At 40.6% G+C, this 17,542-nt stretch overlaps 1 protein-coding gene across 1 annotated transcript in view; it reads right to left on the bottom strand.

The window, feature by feature from the left end:
* PLEKHH2 (pleckstrin homology, MyTH4 and FERM domain containing H2) overlaps positions 1 to 15,063 on the bottom strand; it is a gene marked incomplete at its 5' end in the record, with an annotated part of 53,347 nt that extends 38,284 nt beyond the window's left edge. Inside the window, 4 exons of the mRNA XM_008058111.2 lie at positions 4,766 to 4,878; positions 6,087 to 6,195; positions 8,724 to 8,903; positions 14,983 to 15,063. Of these exons, the coding sequence (XP_008056302.1) occupies positions 4,766 to 4,878; positions 6,087 to 6,195; positions 8,724 to 8,903; positions 14,983 to 15,063 (483 nt within the window). The remainder of the gene's footprint in view (positions 1 to 4,765; positions 4,879 to 6,086; positions 6,196 to 8,723; positions 8,904 to 14,982) is intronic.
* Positions 15,064 to 17,542: the final 2,479 nt, after the last annotated feature.

The following is a 17,542-nucleotide window of genomic DNA, read 5'->3' as shown; positions in this document are numbered from 1 at the left end:
TTTTCTTCTAGCTATCTTGAAATAAACCATAAAGTTTTGTCAACCATAGTTGGCCTAACGTGCTGTTGAACACTAGAACTTATTCCTTCTCTCTACCTATATTTTGTACCTACTAACTAATCTCTCTTCAACTCCCTTCTCCTTCCCCTTCCCAGTCTCTAGTAACCCACATTTTATTCTCTGACTCCACGGGATTCACTTTTGTCTTTTTGTACCTGGCTTATATCATTTAACATATGTCCTCCTGTTCCGTCCAAGTTACTTAAAATGACAGGATTTCATTTTCCCTAGTGGCTGAATAATATTCCATTTTGTGTGTGTGTGTGTGTGTGTGTCACAATTTCTTTATTCATTTATCCATTGATGGACACACGTTGATTCCATATCTTGGCTATTGTGAATAGTGTAGCAATAAACATGCGGGTGTGGATATCTCTCTGATATATGGTTTCTTTCCTTTTGGATATACACCCAGCAGTGGGATGGCTGGATCACACAGGAGTCGGCCGGGGAACCTCCACACTGTTTTCCAAAGTTGTTTTACTGATTTGCATTCCCACCAACAGTGTATGAGTGTTCCCTTTTCTCGGCACCTTTACCAGCATGTTATTTTCCGTCTTTTTCATAAAAGCCATTCTAACAGGTGTGAAGTAATCTCTCATTGTGCTTTTTATTTGCATTTCCCTGATGATTAGTGATGCTGAGCATTTTTTCATAAAACTGATGACCATTTGTATGCCTTCTTTTGAGAAATGTCTATTGACATCTTTTGCCCATTTTTTAATCAGATGTGTTTTTTGTTTGCTATTGAGTTGCTTGCATGAGTTAATGTTCTTTTGAGACTAGATTTTGATTGCTAATATTTTATTATTTTTTCATAAGATGTCCTCTATTTTGTACAGTCTTTGCTGGGGTTTGGTATCACAGTAATACATATCTCACAAAGAATACGGTGATCAATGAGTGAGGACTAGTTTCTAAATAGTGCCAAGTCTGGAAATGGGAAAATAAAACAAAATTGGCCATGTGTTGACAACTGTGGCCTGAGTGATGGGTACCTTGGACCTCATTATCATATTCTTTCTAGTCTTACATGTGTTGGAAATTTTCCAAAAGAAGAAAAAAAATTTTGGAAAATGTCTTTCTTTGTCTATGATTTGGGACCATTGAAATGATCTACATATAAACTTTGGTTAATTCTCTTATTTAGATTTTTATTTTCATGTGATATCAATTTTTGTCATTTTTTAAAATAAAATTGATCACCACATCCAGATTTTCAAATATATTTGCATAGTCTTTCTTGTTTTATGTAGTCTGTAGGTAGATTTTTTTTTTTTTTTTTCTTTTGAATCCGAGTATCACTCTGTTGTCCAGGCTGGAGTGCAGTAACACAATCATGCTACTGTAGCCTCGACCTGCTGGGCTAAGATGATCCTTCTGCCTCAGGCTTCCAAGTCACTGGGACCATAGGCGTGTACCAGCATGCCCAGTTAATTTTTTAATTAATTGTAGAGATTAGGTCTTGGTCTTGCCATGTTGCCCAGGCTGCTTTCAAACTTCTGGGCTCAGCCAATCCTCTTGCCTCTGCCTCCCAAAGTGCTGGGATTACAGACGTGAGCCCTGCATCTGGCCTTACAGGTAGGTTTTTTAAAAAAAATTTCATTATAGGAATTTTAAAAATGAACAAAAGTAGAGAGACCAGTATAATGATCACCCATCTATCCATTACCCAGTGTCAATAATTCTCAGCACTTTGCCAAAATTGTTTCATTTACCACCTCCTCACCTCCACTTTTTTGGGAGCATTTTAACATGTATCATGTTACTTTAGGAATACATACTTCAGGCTGGATATCCAATTATTAAATACTTTTTTCCATACCCATCATGCCATCATCAGAACCCATAAATTTTTTTTGTTGTTGTTTTGTTTTGGAGTCTCACTCTGTCACCCAGACTGGAGTGCAGTGGCTGCTCCCGGCCACCACAGCCTCTACCTGCTGGGCTCCGGCGATCCTTCCGCCTCAGCCTTCCAAGTAGCCGGAATTACAGGCGCGCGCTACCACGCCCGGCTGATTTTTTGATTTATTGTAGAGATGAGGTCTCGCTGCCCAGGCGGGTCTCGAACCTGCGGGCCCAGGCAATCCACTCACCTCAGCCTCCCAAAGGCGCGGGATTACAGGCTGAGCCACCGACAATAATTTCATAATATTATCCCATAAACAAAAGAATTTTTTTTTTGAGATGGGAGGAATGTAGGCAAGAAGAAGCCTAAAGAAAGGAAGGGATTGGTGCTCAAAGAAACAAGGGAAAAATAAAGTACCAAGATCCTGGTGTGGAAACAAGACTTGAAGCCATAGAAAGTTCATGTCCTGAGACTGGAGGAGTGGAAGAGAAAACAGATGGAAGACTGTGTGTTGAGGAAAGGGATACAAAGTTGACGTGTCTGACGTCTTCTAACTTTCTCATTGAAATAGAAAGTAAGTTTCTCAATTGTATTACTAAGTAGGAAGTTTGAAGGGGGTGTGACTAATGACAAACAAAAAGACAGACAGTTAGCCATGAGGGAATGAAAACCACGGATTTATACTGGCTCCAGGCTACATGGTGGTTTGAAGTTCTCCAACAGTGCCCATCTGGTTATCCTGGGAATGGACAACATGGCATTGATCTAGCTTGGGATCTGGCTGAAAAGTGCAGAGAAGTATGGGCTCCAAGGAACTATGAGTGGAATAAGAGTAAACCGGTCTGGATAATGAAGGAAGAGCCAAGAGGCAGTTATCATGATCTCAAAGAAAACACATGGCTCAGAACAAAAGTCTTAGAGATAACAAAAAGATAGAAGAGTTAAAAAAAATAAGGCAGGGCACGGTGGCTCAAGCCTGTAATCCCAGCACTTTGGGAGGCCGAGGCAAGAGGATTGCCTGAGCCCAGGGGTTTGAGACCAGTCTGGGCAACTTGGTGAGAGCTCGTTTCTACAATAAATCCAAAAATTAGCTGGGCGTGGTAGTGCATGCCTGTAGTTCCAGCTATTTGGAAGGCTGAGGCGGAAGGATCTCCTGAGCCCAGTAGGTCATTGCTGGGGTAGCTGTGAGCGAGCCACTGCACTCCAGCCTGGGCGACAGAGTGAGGCTCTGACTCAAATAAATAAATAAATAACCAAATAAATAAATAAATAAAAGAGAGGTGGAGGTAAGAGGATTGTCTGAGCCCAGGAGTTGGAGACCAGCCCAGGCAACTTGGGGAGACCTCATTTCTACAATAAATAAAAAAATTAGCTGGGTGTGGTGGCATGCACTTGTGATTCCAGCTACTTGGAAAGCTGAGGCAGAAGGATCACATGAGCACAGCAGGTACAGGCTGTGGTAGCCATAATTGTGCCACTGCACTCCAGCCTGTATGACAGAGTAAGACTCTGACTCAAAAAGAAAAAGAAAAAGAAAGGAGCTTGTGGACTAGGATGATGGTTAAAGAAAGAGATATAAGAATGTAAGCTTTTAGTGGGAGCATACTTATACAGAATGGCAAAGTCAGGTGTGGACATGAAAAACGAAGAGGTGAAGTAGACTAAAGGTGAAGCTACTGGAATTAAGAAGGTCAAAACTCTTAAAACCATGGCATTGCTGAGTGAAGTGATCATATCGCCATTTGCAAGATTTAGCATAGAGAGAAAGAAAATGAGATGGGAGCCAAAATCCTTCATGACATTTGAGGAGTTACCAGAAGGCAACCGATGACAGAACTGGGAGGATAAAGAGTGACAGAGGGCGGGCTCGGTGGCTCAGCCTGTAATCCCGCGCTTTGGGAGGCCAAGGTGAGTGAATGGCCTGAGCCTGCGGGTTCGAGACCCACCTGGTCAACTTGGTGAAACCTCATCTCTACAATAAATCAAAAAATCAGCCGGGCATGGTAGCGCGTGCCTGTAATTCCGGCTACTCGGAAGACTGAGGCAGAAGGATCGCCGGAGCCCAGCAGGTCGAGGCTGCAGTGGCCGGGAGTGGCCACTGCACTCCAGTCTGGGCGACAGAGTGAGACTCCAACTCAAAAAAAAAAAAGAGTGACAGAGGTGAATGACAAGTTTCAAGTGGTCAGAGATTTCTGATAGAGGTTGAGGAACAAGAAATTTGAGAGTTGCTTTGGAAAGTATAGAGAGTACTGACCCCTCTCCCAACACTGAGTCTGAGGTGATGTGAAAATCTTTCCCTTTGAGAAGGTAAAGGGGAAATGATTATTCTGTTTCATATTGCCCAAACCATACATAGTTTATTTCTGTAAATCCCAAATCTTCACTCTGAAAGCATCTTAAATTTACCTGACTTTATTCTATAGATTCTCTTTCTTCCTTTCTTTTTCTTTTTCTTTTTCTTTTTTTTTTTTGACTTGGAGTCTTACTTTGTTACCCAGGCTGGGGTGCAGTGGCATGCTCATGGCCACTGTAGCCCTAACCTGCTGGGCTCAGGCGATCCTTCCGCTTCAGCCTTCCAAGTAGCTGGAATCATAGGCGTGTGCCACCACACCCTGTTAATTTTTTGATTTATTGTAGAGACAAAGTCTCAGTAAGTTGCCCAGGCTGCTCTCGAATCCCTGGGCTCAGCAATCCTCTTGTCTCCATCTTCCAAAGTGCTGGGATTATAGGCGTGAGCCACCGTGCCTGGCTGGATTTTCTTAATATTTTTCATTTTCTTGGGGAGAGTAAAACTTTGTAACCCAAATTATTTTTTCCTATTAAATTACAGTGTTTAACAACATATAATTATGTTACCTTAAACAATTTAATGGCTTCCGTCTGTAGAGCTTCCGATGGCAGTGTTGTCAGAGGAGAAATGATTCCTTCTTTGCTGTGACACAAAGTGGGGTGTCTCCATATCTGAGAGGCTAAATACAGAATAAAATATTAGCAGAAAACTGAACAATCCACTTATTTTGGCCTCCCATTAAATTAGCCCTATGGAGCTTAGCTTATTCAGGCCTGGTTCACAACTGAAGTCACAAAGGTCAGGAAAAACCTTCAACGACATTATTTTATTTTGGTTTTGGGGCTATTGGGATTCTTATGTTCCTGTTTTGGAATCTAGAAGAGCCGAGTACTAACTTACTAGGCTGCAACAAGTCCATCAGGACACTATCATATTGCTTAAATGTGCTCAAGACAGCTGACCTAGGGAGAGAGATGTCACTACAGGAGGAGCTGAGGAAAGATCTAGAGAGGAAAAGTCAAAGTAGGAAGAGATACAAAGACAAGGAGGAACCAGAAGTCATTTCCAAAATCAAAATCTATTATATTCCTGTGAATACGGCAAATAAAATGTGGTTCCTGTTAGTATGTAAAAAAAGCATAGGAAGAAGATAAATTCTCAATGAGGAAACCTTAGCGATAACAAATTGATTTCAAGCTGGGAGCCGTGTCTCATGCCTGTACTCCCAGCACTTTGGGAGGCGGAGGCGAGAAGACTGCCTGAGCCCAGGGGTTCAAGCCCAGCCTGGGCAATTTGGCAAGACCTCATCTCTACAATAAATCAAAAAATTAGCCAGGTATGGTGATGCATGCCTGTAGCTCAGCTACTTGGAAGGCTGAGGCAGAAGGATCACCTGAACCCAGCAGGTCAAAGCTATGGTGGCCGTGAGTATGCCCCATACTCCAGCCTGGGTGACAGAGTAAGACTTCGTTTCAAAAAAATCCAAAAAAAATTCAAATGCTATAAAAGAGATAAGTGGCAAATGCATTGGGATGTCACTGTAACATTGATGAAGCACCTTGTATGAGTCAAATGCTCAGCTGGAGGGGGCTGGCTGGGGGATCTCCCAAGGCTAAGGTAGGGTGGCATCCTATTGGTGAGGACTGCCAAGGAAGGGGGCATTCCAAGCAGAGGAGCAATGAGAACCAAGGCAGAGGGATGTGACAGGACATGCTTAGTGGGGAATGATGATGTCCCTGGAGCTGAAGAGCCACCGTGAGAAGCAGTGGAAATGAAAGGTAGAGACACTGTGGGGAAACAGGAACCCACAAAGTGAAAATCCCATCAGGCTAAGGGGGCTGGGGCTCATGTCATAAACCATAAAGCCTTCTGTATGTATGAACTTACAAGGTTCCCCTTCTATGTTTAGCAATTTGCAAACGAGTTGCTCAAATTCAGATCCAACATTGACATTGTTGCTTCCAGCTGCAACAGTCAGATGATAAAGCCAAGTGTCCTTAAAATCAGAACATATTCATCGAAACGTTAGCCAAGATAGAGTTGTGATTATGTAAAGAAACAAACAACCTGCATAAACAGTTGAAAACTATGAGCTGGAAAAGAAACCACTTTTAAAAAATACTTAAACGATAACTAAAAGCCATTGAGTCAAACAGTTCTGGGGTAGGTACACTTGAATTGTGCTCACATTACCTATCCCATTATTCACATCTTTATTATTTTTCACCGATGCTCCTTAGAAAAGCATGACAAAATTAAGGAGAGAAACACTTGTTAAGAGACTAGAATCAATATAACCAGTGAATATTCTCTTAAGAAATACAATCAATTCTATCAAATTTAAAATCTGACACTCAGAGTAATACATACAAAATACTTTTGAATTCAGAAAATTTGAAGGAAATAATACTCATTTTCCCCTCTCTCCAAGGATAACGACTGGTCTCTTTATTTCCCCTAGGAAAATATATATGTAGATTAGATGTTTACATGGTTGAGTTATACTAAAAATAGAGGACTATGGTTCCTGAATTTTACTAATATAGCATGAGCACTCCCTTCTTGCTAGAAATTCTTTATAAACAAGTTTTAATGGCTACAGGATATTTTATTTCACATATGAATATACAATATTTATTTAACCCATTTCTTATTACTGAACATTGAGATGGTTACTAATCTCTTAATGATAAAAGATATCACCTGTTAACTAAACAAGTTATGCTATATTTTGTTTGAAATATTTCAAAAATAGAACTATTTTTTAAAAGACTATTATACCCAAGAAGACTATCCATAAATCTTTGGCTTCATTTATGATCATGCCCTTACTATACATTCATTGAAATAGAATTATGATTCTACGATTCTAGTGATACAAGAATACATTGCTAGGGTTACCTGGGCATGAAGGTAACCCTTGCAACATACTTCCAAAGTACTTTCCAGAGTCTTTACTCCCACCTTGGTGTATGAGAGTGCTGCCTTCCTCACAGTTTCACTAACAATTTTTTAGTATTTGGTCATTTGAGAGACAATAAAAGTGTTACCTTTTTAAAATTTGCATTTATACACCTTTAAAATTTAAAAAATGCATTTCTTTGATTAACAGATGAATCTAGGCATTAACTGTGAATCTCCTCAGCAAGTTGCTCAACGTGTCCTCTTCCCTTTTTTCTATTGGAAACATAGCACTTTACAAACTCAACAGGAGATAGTAGAGGCGAGTATCCAGGAACAGGCTCTGTAGCTTAGACAGGGGTCTAAGTACCAGCTCTGCCTTTTGCCAGATGTGTGACGACAAGAAGTGCTTCAGTTTTTCCATCTATAGATGGGACTAAGATCACGTTCCACATGTAGTGATTGTACGAATGAAGAAATACACTTGGCACTTGGTCTGACACATGTGTCCCAAAACACAGATCAGTAGTAACAGTGATAATCTACAAGTTTTATACCTCAGAGATACAGTAGCCATTCAAGAGATATGGTGGTTTTGTCCAATCTTTTTAGTTATATTTATGATTTTTTATATAAAGAAGTATTTTGATTTTTTATTTTATTTATTTATTTATAGTTGGAGTCTCACTCTGTCACCTAGGCTGGAGTGTAGTGGCATGCTCATGGCCACTGCAGCCTTGACCTACTGGGCTCCAGTGATCCTTCTGCCTCAGCCTTCCAAGTAGCTGGAACTACAGGCACGTGCCACCATACCTGGCTACTTTTTTGATTTATTGTAGAGATGAGGTCTCGCCAAGCCATGGGCTCAGGCAATCCTCTCACCTCGGCCTCCTAAACTGCTGGGATTATAGGTATGAGCCACTGCACTTTGCAAAAGTATTTCAATTTTTTATAGTCAAATGTATCATAACTTTTACTATGATTTCTTAGATTGCCTATTTTTTAAGAAAATACATTATTCATAGATTAGATAAAGACCTTTTTAAAAGCATTTCTACTGAATTATTTTCACTGTTTAGATTCATCTGGAAATTCTTTTACTGTATATATGAGATGAAAAACTAAACTAAGTTTTTCCTAAATAGTCAATGTCCTCAATATATAATAAATACACAGTACTATATACTAAATAATATATTACTTCCCCATTAGTCTGTGATACCTTCATCACAAATGACTACATATATGTGTAATACATAAAACAACTCATTTTCCATTGTATCTAAGCCAACATTTCTTTAAAAATGATTCAAAACTATAACATGCAGGCCTTAGATTCACCAAAACAATCCAATCTGAGAATCTACATTTTTAATATAAGGTCCTTTTGTTCTCCACCTTCGTGCACTAATTTCAGCCTTCATACCGCCTTTATCAACAGGATTGAAAAATGACACGTTTGAACAAAGCTTGTTTCCAGGGAGGTAAAGAATCTCTGAAGATAGAGCTGAAAGTCTATCACAAAATTTTCTTCTTCATCTCCATAAAATTGATTTGAAAAATATTACCAATACCTGATAACATTGGTCTAAATCATTCTAAATCAACCAAGTTTTCAATTACCTTTTCATGCTTGGATCCAATGAGGAGGTAAGTCGGGCCTTGGTCTTTGGGATGGATAACGATGGTGTAATGTGTTGATAACAGACTCCGTCCACTGGCTTCATAGTCTTCATCTGAATCACAAGATCTGTCAACCTCTTCAACTTTGGCCTCCCAGAGTTTGATCTGACCTAAAGGAAACTAAAGTAAACGTTAGTAATGATGAGGAAGGCTCTTTCTAAATCTTTTCCTCCTAAAATCTGTCATAGTTCTTTTCATTTTTACCTTTATAAAGCACACCTTTTTAAAAAATGGATATTGGCTGGGCATGGGGTCTCACGCCTGTAATCCCAGCACTTTGGGAGGCCAAGGTGAGAGGACTGCTTGAGCCCAAGGGTTCGAGACCAGCCTGGGCAACTTGACGAGACCTCATCTTTACAGTAAATCAAGAAAAATTAGCTGGATGTGGTGGTGTGTGCCTGTAACTCCAGTTACTTGGAAGGCTGAGGCAGAAGGATTTCCTGAGCCCAGCAGGTGGAGGCCGCGGTGGCCGTGATCATGCCGCTGCACTCCAACCTGGGCATCAGAGTGAGATTCCAACTCAAATAAATAAATAAATAAATAAATAAATAAATAAATATTTAAGAATGGATACTTAGAGGCAATTTGACTATCCATATTGTTACAAAAGTAGTAGCAACAACCCAAAAGTCCAATTGTTACATGAAAAAACAATATGAATCCCAGACATTTAACTTTCAAGGAAAAAGCAAAAAGCTACCTCTGTATAGTGGTTCAGACTCTTCAGCTGGACTAAAATGGTCCACTGTCTAGTTAAGTAACTAGTAATCATTCAGTCAAAATATTCATTTGACTTTTTTCCCCATAGAATGGATCAGCGATCTGATGAAGTTATTGGATTAAGGACAAATACACAGTCTCAACACTGTCCTAGAAACAAAAAAACACTGTTCCTAAAAAAAATGACAAGATTAGACAGTTGGTGCAAAGATGAACTATCATCTCAAACTCTAATAAATGAGGCTTGTTCTGAGGCTAAATATATGCAGTGTGTCACAAAACAATGCCATGATTTCCTCCATCTTAATTTAAGGACAAGCTGATTTACATTAAGTTTTATCTCCCGTTTAATGAAATATATATTTTAACCTTCTGTTTTAATTTATACATTTATTCCAAGAAAATACACATTCTGTATCAGATCTACCATTTCTAAAATATTAGGCCAGGTTTACAGTTGCAATTCTAAAAACGTTCATTCTAGCTACACGTTTTCTTTTTTTTTAAATTATATATTTTTTTATTTTAAAATTGTGGGGTACAGTTAAGAGTTAGGTATACAAATATGCATTGTGCAGGTACCCTTGTTAATGAGGCGTGCCCCCCCTTCCCCAGACAGATATTGACTACCGTTAATCCCACCTCCCTGCCCCTCCCTGCCCCCTCCATAGTCTCCTGCCACTGTTCATCCTTTTCTTATAGTATTATGGAGTTTTTCAAGGTCCACTTGTGAGTGAGAACATGTGAATACTCAGCTCTTTGTTTCTGTGAGAGATCACTCAGTATTATAAACTCCAATTCCATCCAGGTTGCTGCAAAATTCATGATTTTGTTCTTTTTCATGGCTGTGTAATATTCCATTGTGTATATATACCACATTTTTATATCCAGTCCTCTTTTGATGGACAGCATGGTTGGTTCCATGATCTTGCTATTGTGAACAATGCTGAGATAAACATATCGCAAGTATCTTTTTTATAGAGTGATTTGAGTTCTTCAGGGTATATTCCCAGTAGGGGAATTAAAAATATGGAATGCTTCACGAATTTGCATGTCATCCTTGTGCAGGGGCCATGCTAATCTTCTCTGTATTGTTCCAATTTTTTTAGTATATGTGCTGCCGAAGCGAGCACTCACTACACGTTTTCATGCTAAGAATCAGGGCCCATTGCTTGGACTCATCTTCCATCTACACTCATTCCCTGGAGCATCTCATTCAAGCTCACTAGAATAGACTAGCTGCACCCAAATCTACAATTCCGGATTCACTATCTCTATTAGATGTTTGATAGCTTCTCAGTTCCCTTGCTAAATCCTACCTGATTACATGCTTTCTTTCAAGCAGTTTAGGCCAAAATCCTGGTGTCATCACTGATGCTTTTCTTTCACTCATATTTCATTCTTTTTTGGTCAACAAATCCTGTCTGCAAGTCTTTCAGAATCTGTCCAGAATCTGGCTGCCTCTCACTCTTCCATGGCACCACTAAACCACAATCACCTTCGCCTGGACTATTGGTGCAGCTTCCTACCTTGTCTCCTTATTCCCTTAAGTCTAGTCTTTTTCTCCCTTCCTTCCTTCCTTCCTTCCTTCCTTCCTTCCTTCCTTCCTTCCTTCCTTCCTTCCTTCCTTCCTTCCTTCAGTCAGAGTCTCACTCTGTCGCCCAGGCTGAAGGGCAGTGGACACACTCACGGCCACTGTAGCCTCAACCTGCTGGACTCAGGTGATCCACCTCAGTCTTCCAAGTAGCTGGGACTACAGGAGCGTGCCACCACGCCTGGCTAATTTTTTCGTTTATTGTAGGGATAAGGTCTCACCAAGTTGCCCAGGCTGGTCTTGAATCCCTGGGCTCAGGCAGTCCTCTTGCCTCTGCCTTTCAAAGTGCTGGGATAACAGGCGTGAGCCACCGCATGAGCCACCGCACCTGGCCTTCCTTCAGTGTATTCTTATTAAGTAGCTGAAGTTTTCCTTCAGACACAGAGAAGATCAAGTCCTTCCCTGCTCAAAATCCTCCAATGGCTGGTCATCTCACTCAGAGTAAAAGCTGAAGAGTGGCAGAATTTGCCACCCCAAAAGATACCATTTGGGCATAAGGGTTATTTTGAAAAAAACGTTTTAAAAAAAATGTAGATGCAAGAAGTGCACCATGACTCTTCTCTTTTTCTTCCCAAAGGCAAGAGACAAAATCCCCATATGGAAGATGTCCTTCCAGTACCAGAAAATGACATTCCTACCATGGAGGATGGGAAGTTGGGGCCAAGGAAATTTACTCACACAAACCTTGTTAAACTTACCCTTATCTTTCTAGCCATTTCTCCACCCAGATAGTAGCCGTAGCCTAAGTCCCTTTGACTTGTCACATTTTCACAATTTACTGCTCTCTGTCCAATTCAGTAGACAAGTGTTCAACCCTACTTATGCCTTTAGATCTTTACTGCCTTATGAGGCCTCCTGTGTTGTATAAAACTTATATTAAATAAATTTATATGCTTTCTCCTGTAAACTTTCTTATGTCCACTTAGATTGGTGGCCCGCTGAAAACCCTAAGAAGGTGGAGGTGTTGCCTCCTCTACAAAGCAAGTTTTTAAAAATGGGATGAAGAAAACAAATTCAATTATGATAATAAATGACAATATTATCCTAATTGTGTACTTTAGTCACACCAATCACATGAAAGTCTAGGTTCCATCCTCCACAATATCCAAAGATAGTTACTCATTTTACCAAAGGATTCCCCATAAATAGTGAATAGACCTAGTGCTATCATATATTGTGATTTAACCAAAAAGACGGTGATGCAAATTTAAAATAAATTGTTTTCAAAATATTTATAGCACAAAATGAAGTAGGCCAATACTGATTCACATGTATTCTTAATACTTTTCCAGGAATTATAATGAAAATGTACTCATTTGTCTACATTCTTCTGACTTGTTTCTTTGGTGAACAACGCTACCCATTTTTATTAAATTATTTTTCTGAGCCTGTAATCCCAGCACTCTGGGAGATGGAGGCGAGACGGTTGCCTGAGCTCAGGGGTTCGAGACCAGCCTGAGCAACATGGCGAGACCTCGTCTCTACAGAAAATCAAAAAATTAACCAGGCATGGTGGCACATGCCTGTGGTTCTAGCTACCTGGAAGGATCACCTGAACCCAGCAGGTAGAGGCTGTGGTGATAACGAGCGTGCCACTGCACTCCAGCCTGGGCGACAGAGTGAGACTCCAACTAAAAAAAAAAATTAAAATTCTGTTTATAAAAAACAAACAAACCCATGGTTGGCCACATTGGCTCATGCCTATAATCCCAGCACTTTGGGAAGCTGAAGCAGAAGGATCGCTTGAACCTAGGGGTTTGAAGCCGCCCTAAGCAATGATTGCATCACTCACTCCAGTCTTGGTGACAGAACTAGACACTGTCTCTAGAACAAAAATTTTTTAAATAATTTTTTTAAAAACCCCACATGCTTATTATAGAAATTTGTTAAGTATGAAAATATATTTTTTAAATCAGCTATAATACTATGATTACAGATAATCAATCTGGTATAGTTCTTTTATTTATTTATTCATTTATTTTTGAATCAGAGACTCACTCTTTTACCCAGGCTGAAGTTCAGTGATCATGATCATGGTTCACCACAACCTCAAACTCCCAGGTTCAAGTCATCCTCTTGCCTCAGCTTCCTGAGTAGCTGGGACTATGGGTGCATGCCACCATATCTGGTTATTTTTTTTTCTTTTGTAGAGATGAGGTCTCGTTATGTTGCCCACGCTGATCTCAAACTCCTGGGTTCAAGAAGTCTCCTGCCTTGGCCTCCCAAAGTGCTAGAATTACAGGCGTGAGCCACCATGCCTGGCCAGATTCCATTAAATTAATCCTATATTAAGCTTTTTATATTTGGAATAAGTAAAGTGACCTTTGTTTCCCTGACTGATAAATTAGTTAGGATTATACTGAGTATACAATTTTGTGTTGTGCTTTTTCAGGCAGCATTTATATGTGAGCATTTTCCCACATTGCTTCAGAGGTATCATTTTTAACAGGTGCTAACCCATTAAATTCTGTGTTAACCCCCATCCCATCAGTGATAGTGAGAATAATGGCATGCATTTTTTTTTTTTTTTTTTTTTTTTGAGTGAGAGTCTCACTCCATCACCCAGGCTGGAATGCAGCAGTACGCTCACGGCCACCCCAGCGTCAACCTGCTGGGCTCAGGCGATCCTTCCGCCTCAGCCTTCAAAGTAGCTGGAACTACAGGCGTGTGCTCCCACGTCCAGCTAATTTTTTATTTATTATAGATATGAAGTCTCGCCAAGTTGCCCAGGCTGGTCTCGAACCCCCGGGCACAGGCAATCCTCTTGCCTCAACCTCCCAAAGTGCTGAGAGTACAGGCTTGAACCACTGTGCCTGGCCTTTTTGTTTTTTTGAATGGCATGCATTTCAAATGCAGCTGGTGAGACCTGAGAATGCAGTCTGTGAAAGGGAACCGAGAAATATTAACTGACTCCACATGGTCACTAGACCCAGAAGTTTAGTCTTATGAACACAGTGAGTCACAGGCTGCTCTTCTGAGGAGCTGACATCACTATATTAAGCAAGTACCCTTGGTCCTTGTTGGCTCAACCTCTATAGTTTCAGAATTCCAAAGATGCCATAGAGTACCCAGAATGATGACTGGGCGCATATTTCACCTTTGGAAGATATCCCATCTTTTTACCCTGAAAGTGAAAATAACTTAAGTTCTTTTGGGAGAGAGATTAGTTTAAAAATGAAAAACATAGGGGCCGGGCTTGGTGGCTCAGCCTGCAATGCCAGCATATTGGGAGGCCGAGGTGAGTGGATTGCCTGAGCCCACGGTTCAAGACCAGCCCAGGCAACTTGGCAAGACCTCGTCTCTACAACAAATCAAAAATTAGCCAGGCATGTTAGCATGTGCCTATAGTTCTGGCTACTTGGAAGGCTGAGGTGGAAGGATTGCCAGAGCTCAGCAGGTCCAACACTGGGGTTACCGTGATTGTGCCGCTACACTCTAGCCTGAGTGACAGAGTGATTCTCCAACTCAAAAAAAAAGAAAGCAAGAAAAACATAGAGTATAACAGGCAGATGGATGGACAGATAAGTGGTATCCAGTAATCCGAGGGCCTGGGACAGGAATGGGTTCTTTTTCCTTTCCAGGTCTTCTTTCCTAGTTTGCTGTTCCCTTCTCTCAACCTTACCTGGTATGTCAGAACCTAGGAAAATATCAGAAATTGACAGATGGGGGTGGGGGAATGTGGTAGAAGGCTTTTCTGTTCTAGGTCTTAGGAGAATCAAGACCGTTGTAGGTAATAGACATGTGATTACCTCAATAATAAATTTTACACCAAATTTCGACCTTATCAGAAATTCTAAAGTTTACTTCGTAACAGAAGACTGAAAAGGAAAACGTTAAGCCATGACAAAAAATTACTCCAATTAGCATACTAAAATGCATACATACCTTATCTTCTTGACTACGAAAATAATATAATGTCTTTCCTATAAGTGTACACCAGACTCTCTTGGAATAGCCATGTTTTACCTGAAATCACATTTCAATGAATTACAATGTAGCTCAGAACTCTGACACATGAAAGTATAGCTTATATACTCTACATGAAGTTTTACAGGTATCTAGTTGGCCCAAGATGTAAGTGATATTCTAAACAGACCATCCAAACCTTGCTTAGGGTTTACCTGGGATAGCAGTTGCCAGTGAAGAATATTTCACTGTTGCTATATCTCATCAATTTCCAATAACCCTGTGGCTCGCTAGGTTAACATCCTAATGTGAGAAGTGAAAAGATTAAAACCCAAAGAATTCTAGTGATTTCCCAAATGTAAAAGAGTCATTCATCCAAAAACGTTTCATGCCTTCTCCAGAAGTAATCATATAAAATGACAGTAAAGTAGCAAATATCTGTCTGGGGATGGGGAAACACCTTTTATCAACAGGGTGCCTGAATGAAACGTAATTGTACACCTAACCCTTAACTGTACCCCACAAAACCATAATAAAAATATTGATTATAAAAAAAAAGACAGTAAAAGCTCTTCCTACATATTTCTATATATTGAGTACCTCCTATGTTTCAGGCACCAAGTTAAGTGACTGAGACAGAATGTGAATCTAGACCTTCACTTTGAATAGTCAGTGACTGGACTAGGTCCTGGGGAAACAGATTTGACCAAGATATGGTCTTCTTTCTCAGGGAGTTCACAGCCTTGTGAGGAGGACAGACAATTAAAGCATCTTCTGCTATATGCCTTCATCAAGAGCAAAAAGAGTTTATACTTATATACATTTTTGTTTTGTTTTGTTTTTGAAGTTGGAGTCTCACTCTGTCACCCAGGCTGGAATGCAGTGGCACACTCATGGTCACCACAGCCTCGATCTGCTGGGCTCAGGCAACCCTTCTACCTCAGCCTTCCAAGTAGCCAGAACTATAGGCATGTGCTATCATGCTCGGTTAATTTTTTGATTTATTGTAGAGACAAGTTCTCACCAAGTTTTCCAGGCTGGTCTCGAACACCTGGGCTCAGATAATCCTCTTGCTTCAGCTCCCCAAAGTGCTGGGATTATAGACTTGAGCCACCGTGCCCAGCCTACATTTATACACATGTGGAAGACATTTACCAACGTTTCTATTGAGTATTATAGGTTTATATGTGGTGGCTTTAGGAAGAGCCTTACTATGTGTCCCAGTGCTGCCCAGGTATAGGCATTGATTTTTACCAGAAAGTCCCAGCTATGTCCTCAAGCCTAGAAAACCGCAAAGAACTCATTTCTTTCCAGTGAGTAAGGTTCAGAATGAGCCCTATTGTCCCAGACCTAGAATGCCTGGTGGAGCTTGTCTTGAATCCTCTCACCTGGCAGAGGCCCTGCCCAACTAACCCTGCTGACTCCTCCTGCCTTGAGGCCCGACCTTCTCCTGCACTAAGAGAGTGAGTTCACTCCGGAGAGGGCTGCCTAGAGCCAAGAGACTGGCCAGTCCAACCAAAGCCCCAAATTCTGTTGTCATGCTTGCCCATGGTGACAAGAATGAAAGAGAAACATGAGGCAGAAAAGGAAAGGAAGTGCTTGGCGAAGGGGGAGAGCCAATCGGTCCAGAGGGAGGTAGGTGAGCCATGAGTCATCTGAGAGAAGAGGAGACATGTCTGGTGAGAGATGTGCCTGGTGGGTCTGAGAAGCTGCAGAGAGGCCTGTGTGCCTGAGGCTGTGTAAAAGGAGAGGTCATTGGGGAAGGGCAGGGAGTGGGCTGGGTGGGGGGGTCTGCAAAGTTTGCAGGGTCTTGTAAGCCCTTGTAATGACTTACATTTAAATGGGCTATCCTGAAAGCAATACATTGAGAAAAATACAAATTATTGCCACAATACAGTTTGCAGCAGACAAGTGACTACAGTTGAAAAGACATGGACTTTGAGGTCTGGTGGACCATGTCTTAAATTCTAGGTCTACCTTAGATAGCCTCATGCAATTGATTTAACCTCTCTGTTTCTGTGTCGGTAACATGGGATTACTGTCTCCCTCACTGGTTGCTGTGATGACCAAATGAGAAAATGTAAACAAAGGATAGTAGTAGTTAGTCAATAAATGCTTCCTTCCTCACTCTGAATAAGAAGAAAAACACATGTTTTCTTTTAAATCCACAAACCCAGTCAAGACATTGGGCTTTCAAGGCTATAGTTAAAGCAAAACAAATAACTCTGCCACCTAAGAGTTGGATGGATTTAGAATGGTGCTTGAGAAAAAACAAAAAATGTTTCATTTGGCAAGACATGTTTCGGTTTAATTAAATTTAGAAACATATATTTACAGACAAATATCCTGGAAGTTTAAATAGTTAGTATTATTCAGGTTTTTCTCTTCTTTAAACAAACTCCAGAATGAAGTTACATCATCTCACCAAAACTGGAGTCTAATGCATCTGGCTATAGACTGTACTTTTGAAATGATTTATCTTTAAAATAGAACAATGTGTGCCTTTGGAGAACCTTAAATTAACGAAGACCTTTGCCAA

Source organism: Carlito syrichta, unplaced genomic scaffold, assembly GCF_000164805.1.
Source record: "Carlito syrichta isolate Samal-C Ts95f unplaced genomic scaffold, Tarsius_syrichta-2.0.1 Scaffold303213, whole genome shotgun sequence".
Classification (NCBI taxonomy): domain Eukaryota; kingdom Metazoa; phylum Chordata; class Mammalia; order Primates; family Tarsiidae; genus Carlito; species Carlito syrichta.
Note: the sequence above shows the minus strand (reverse complement) of the source record. Positions and strands in the feature narration are given on the sequence as shown.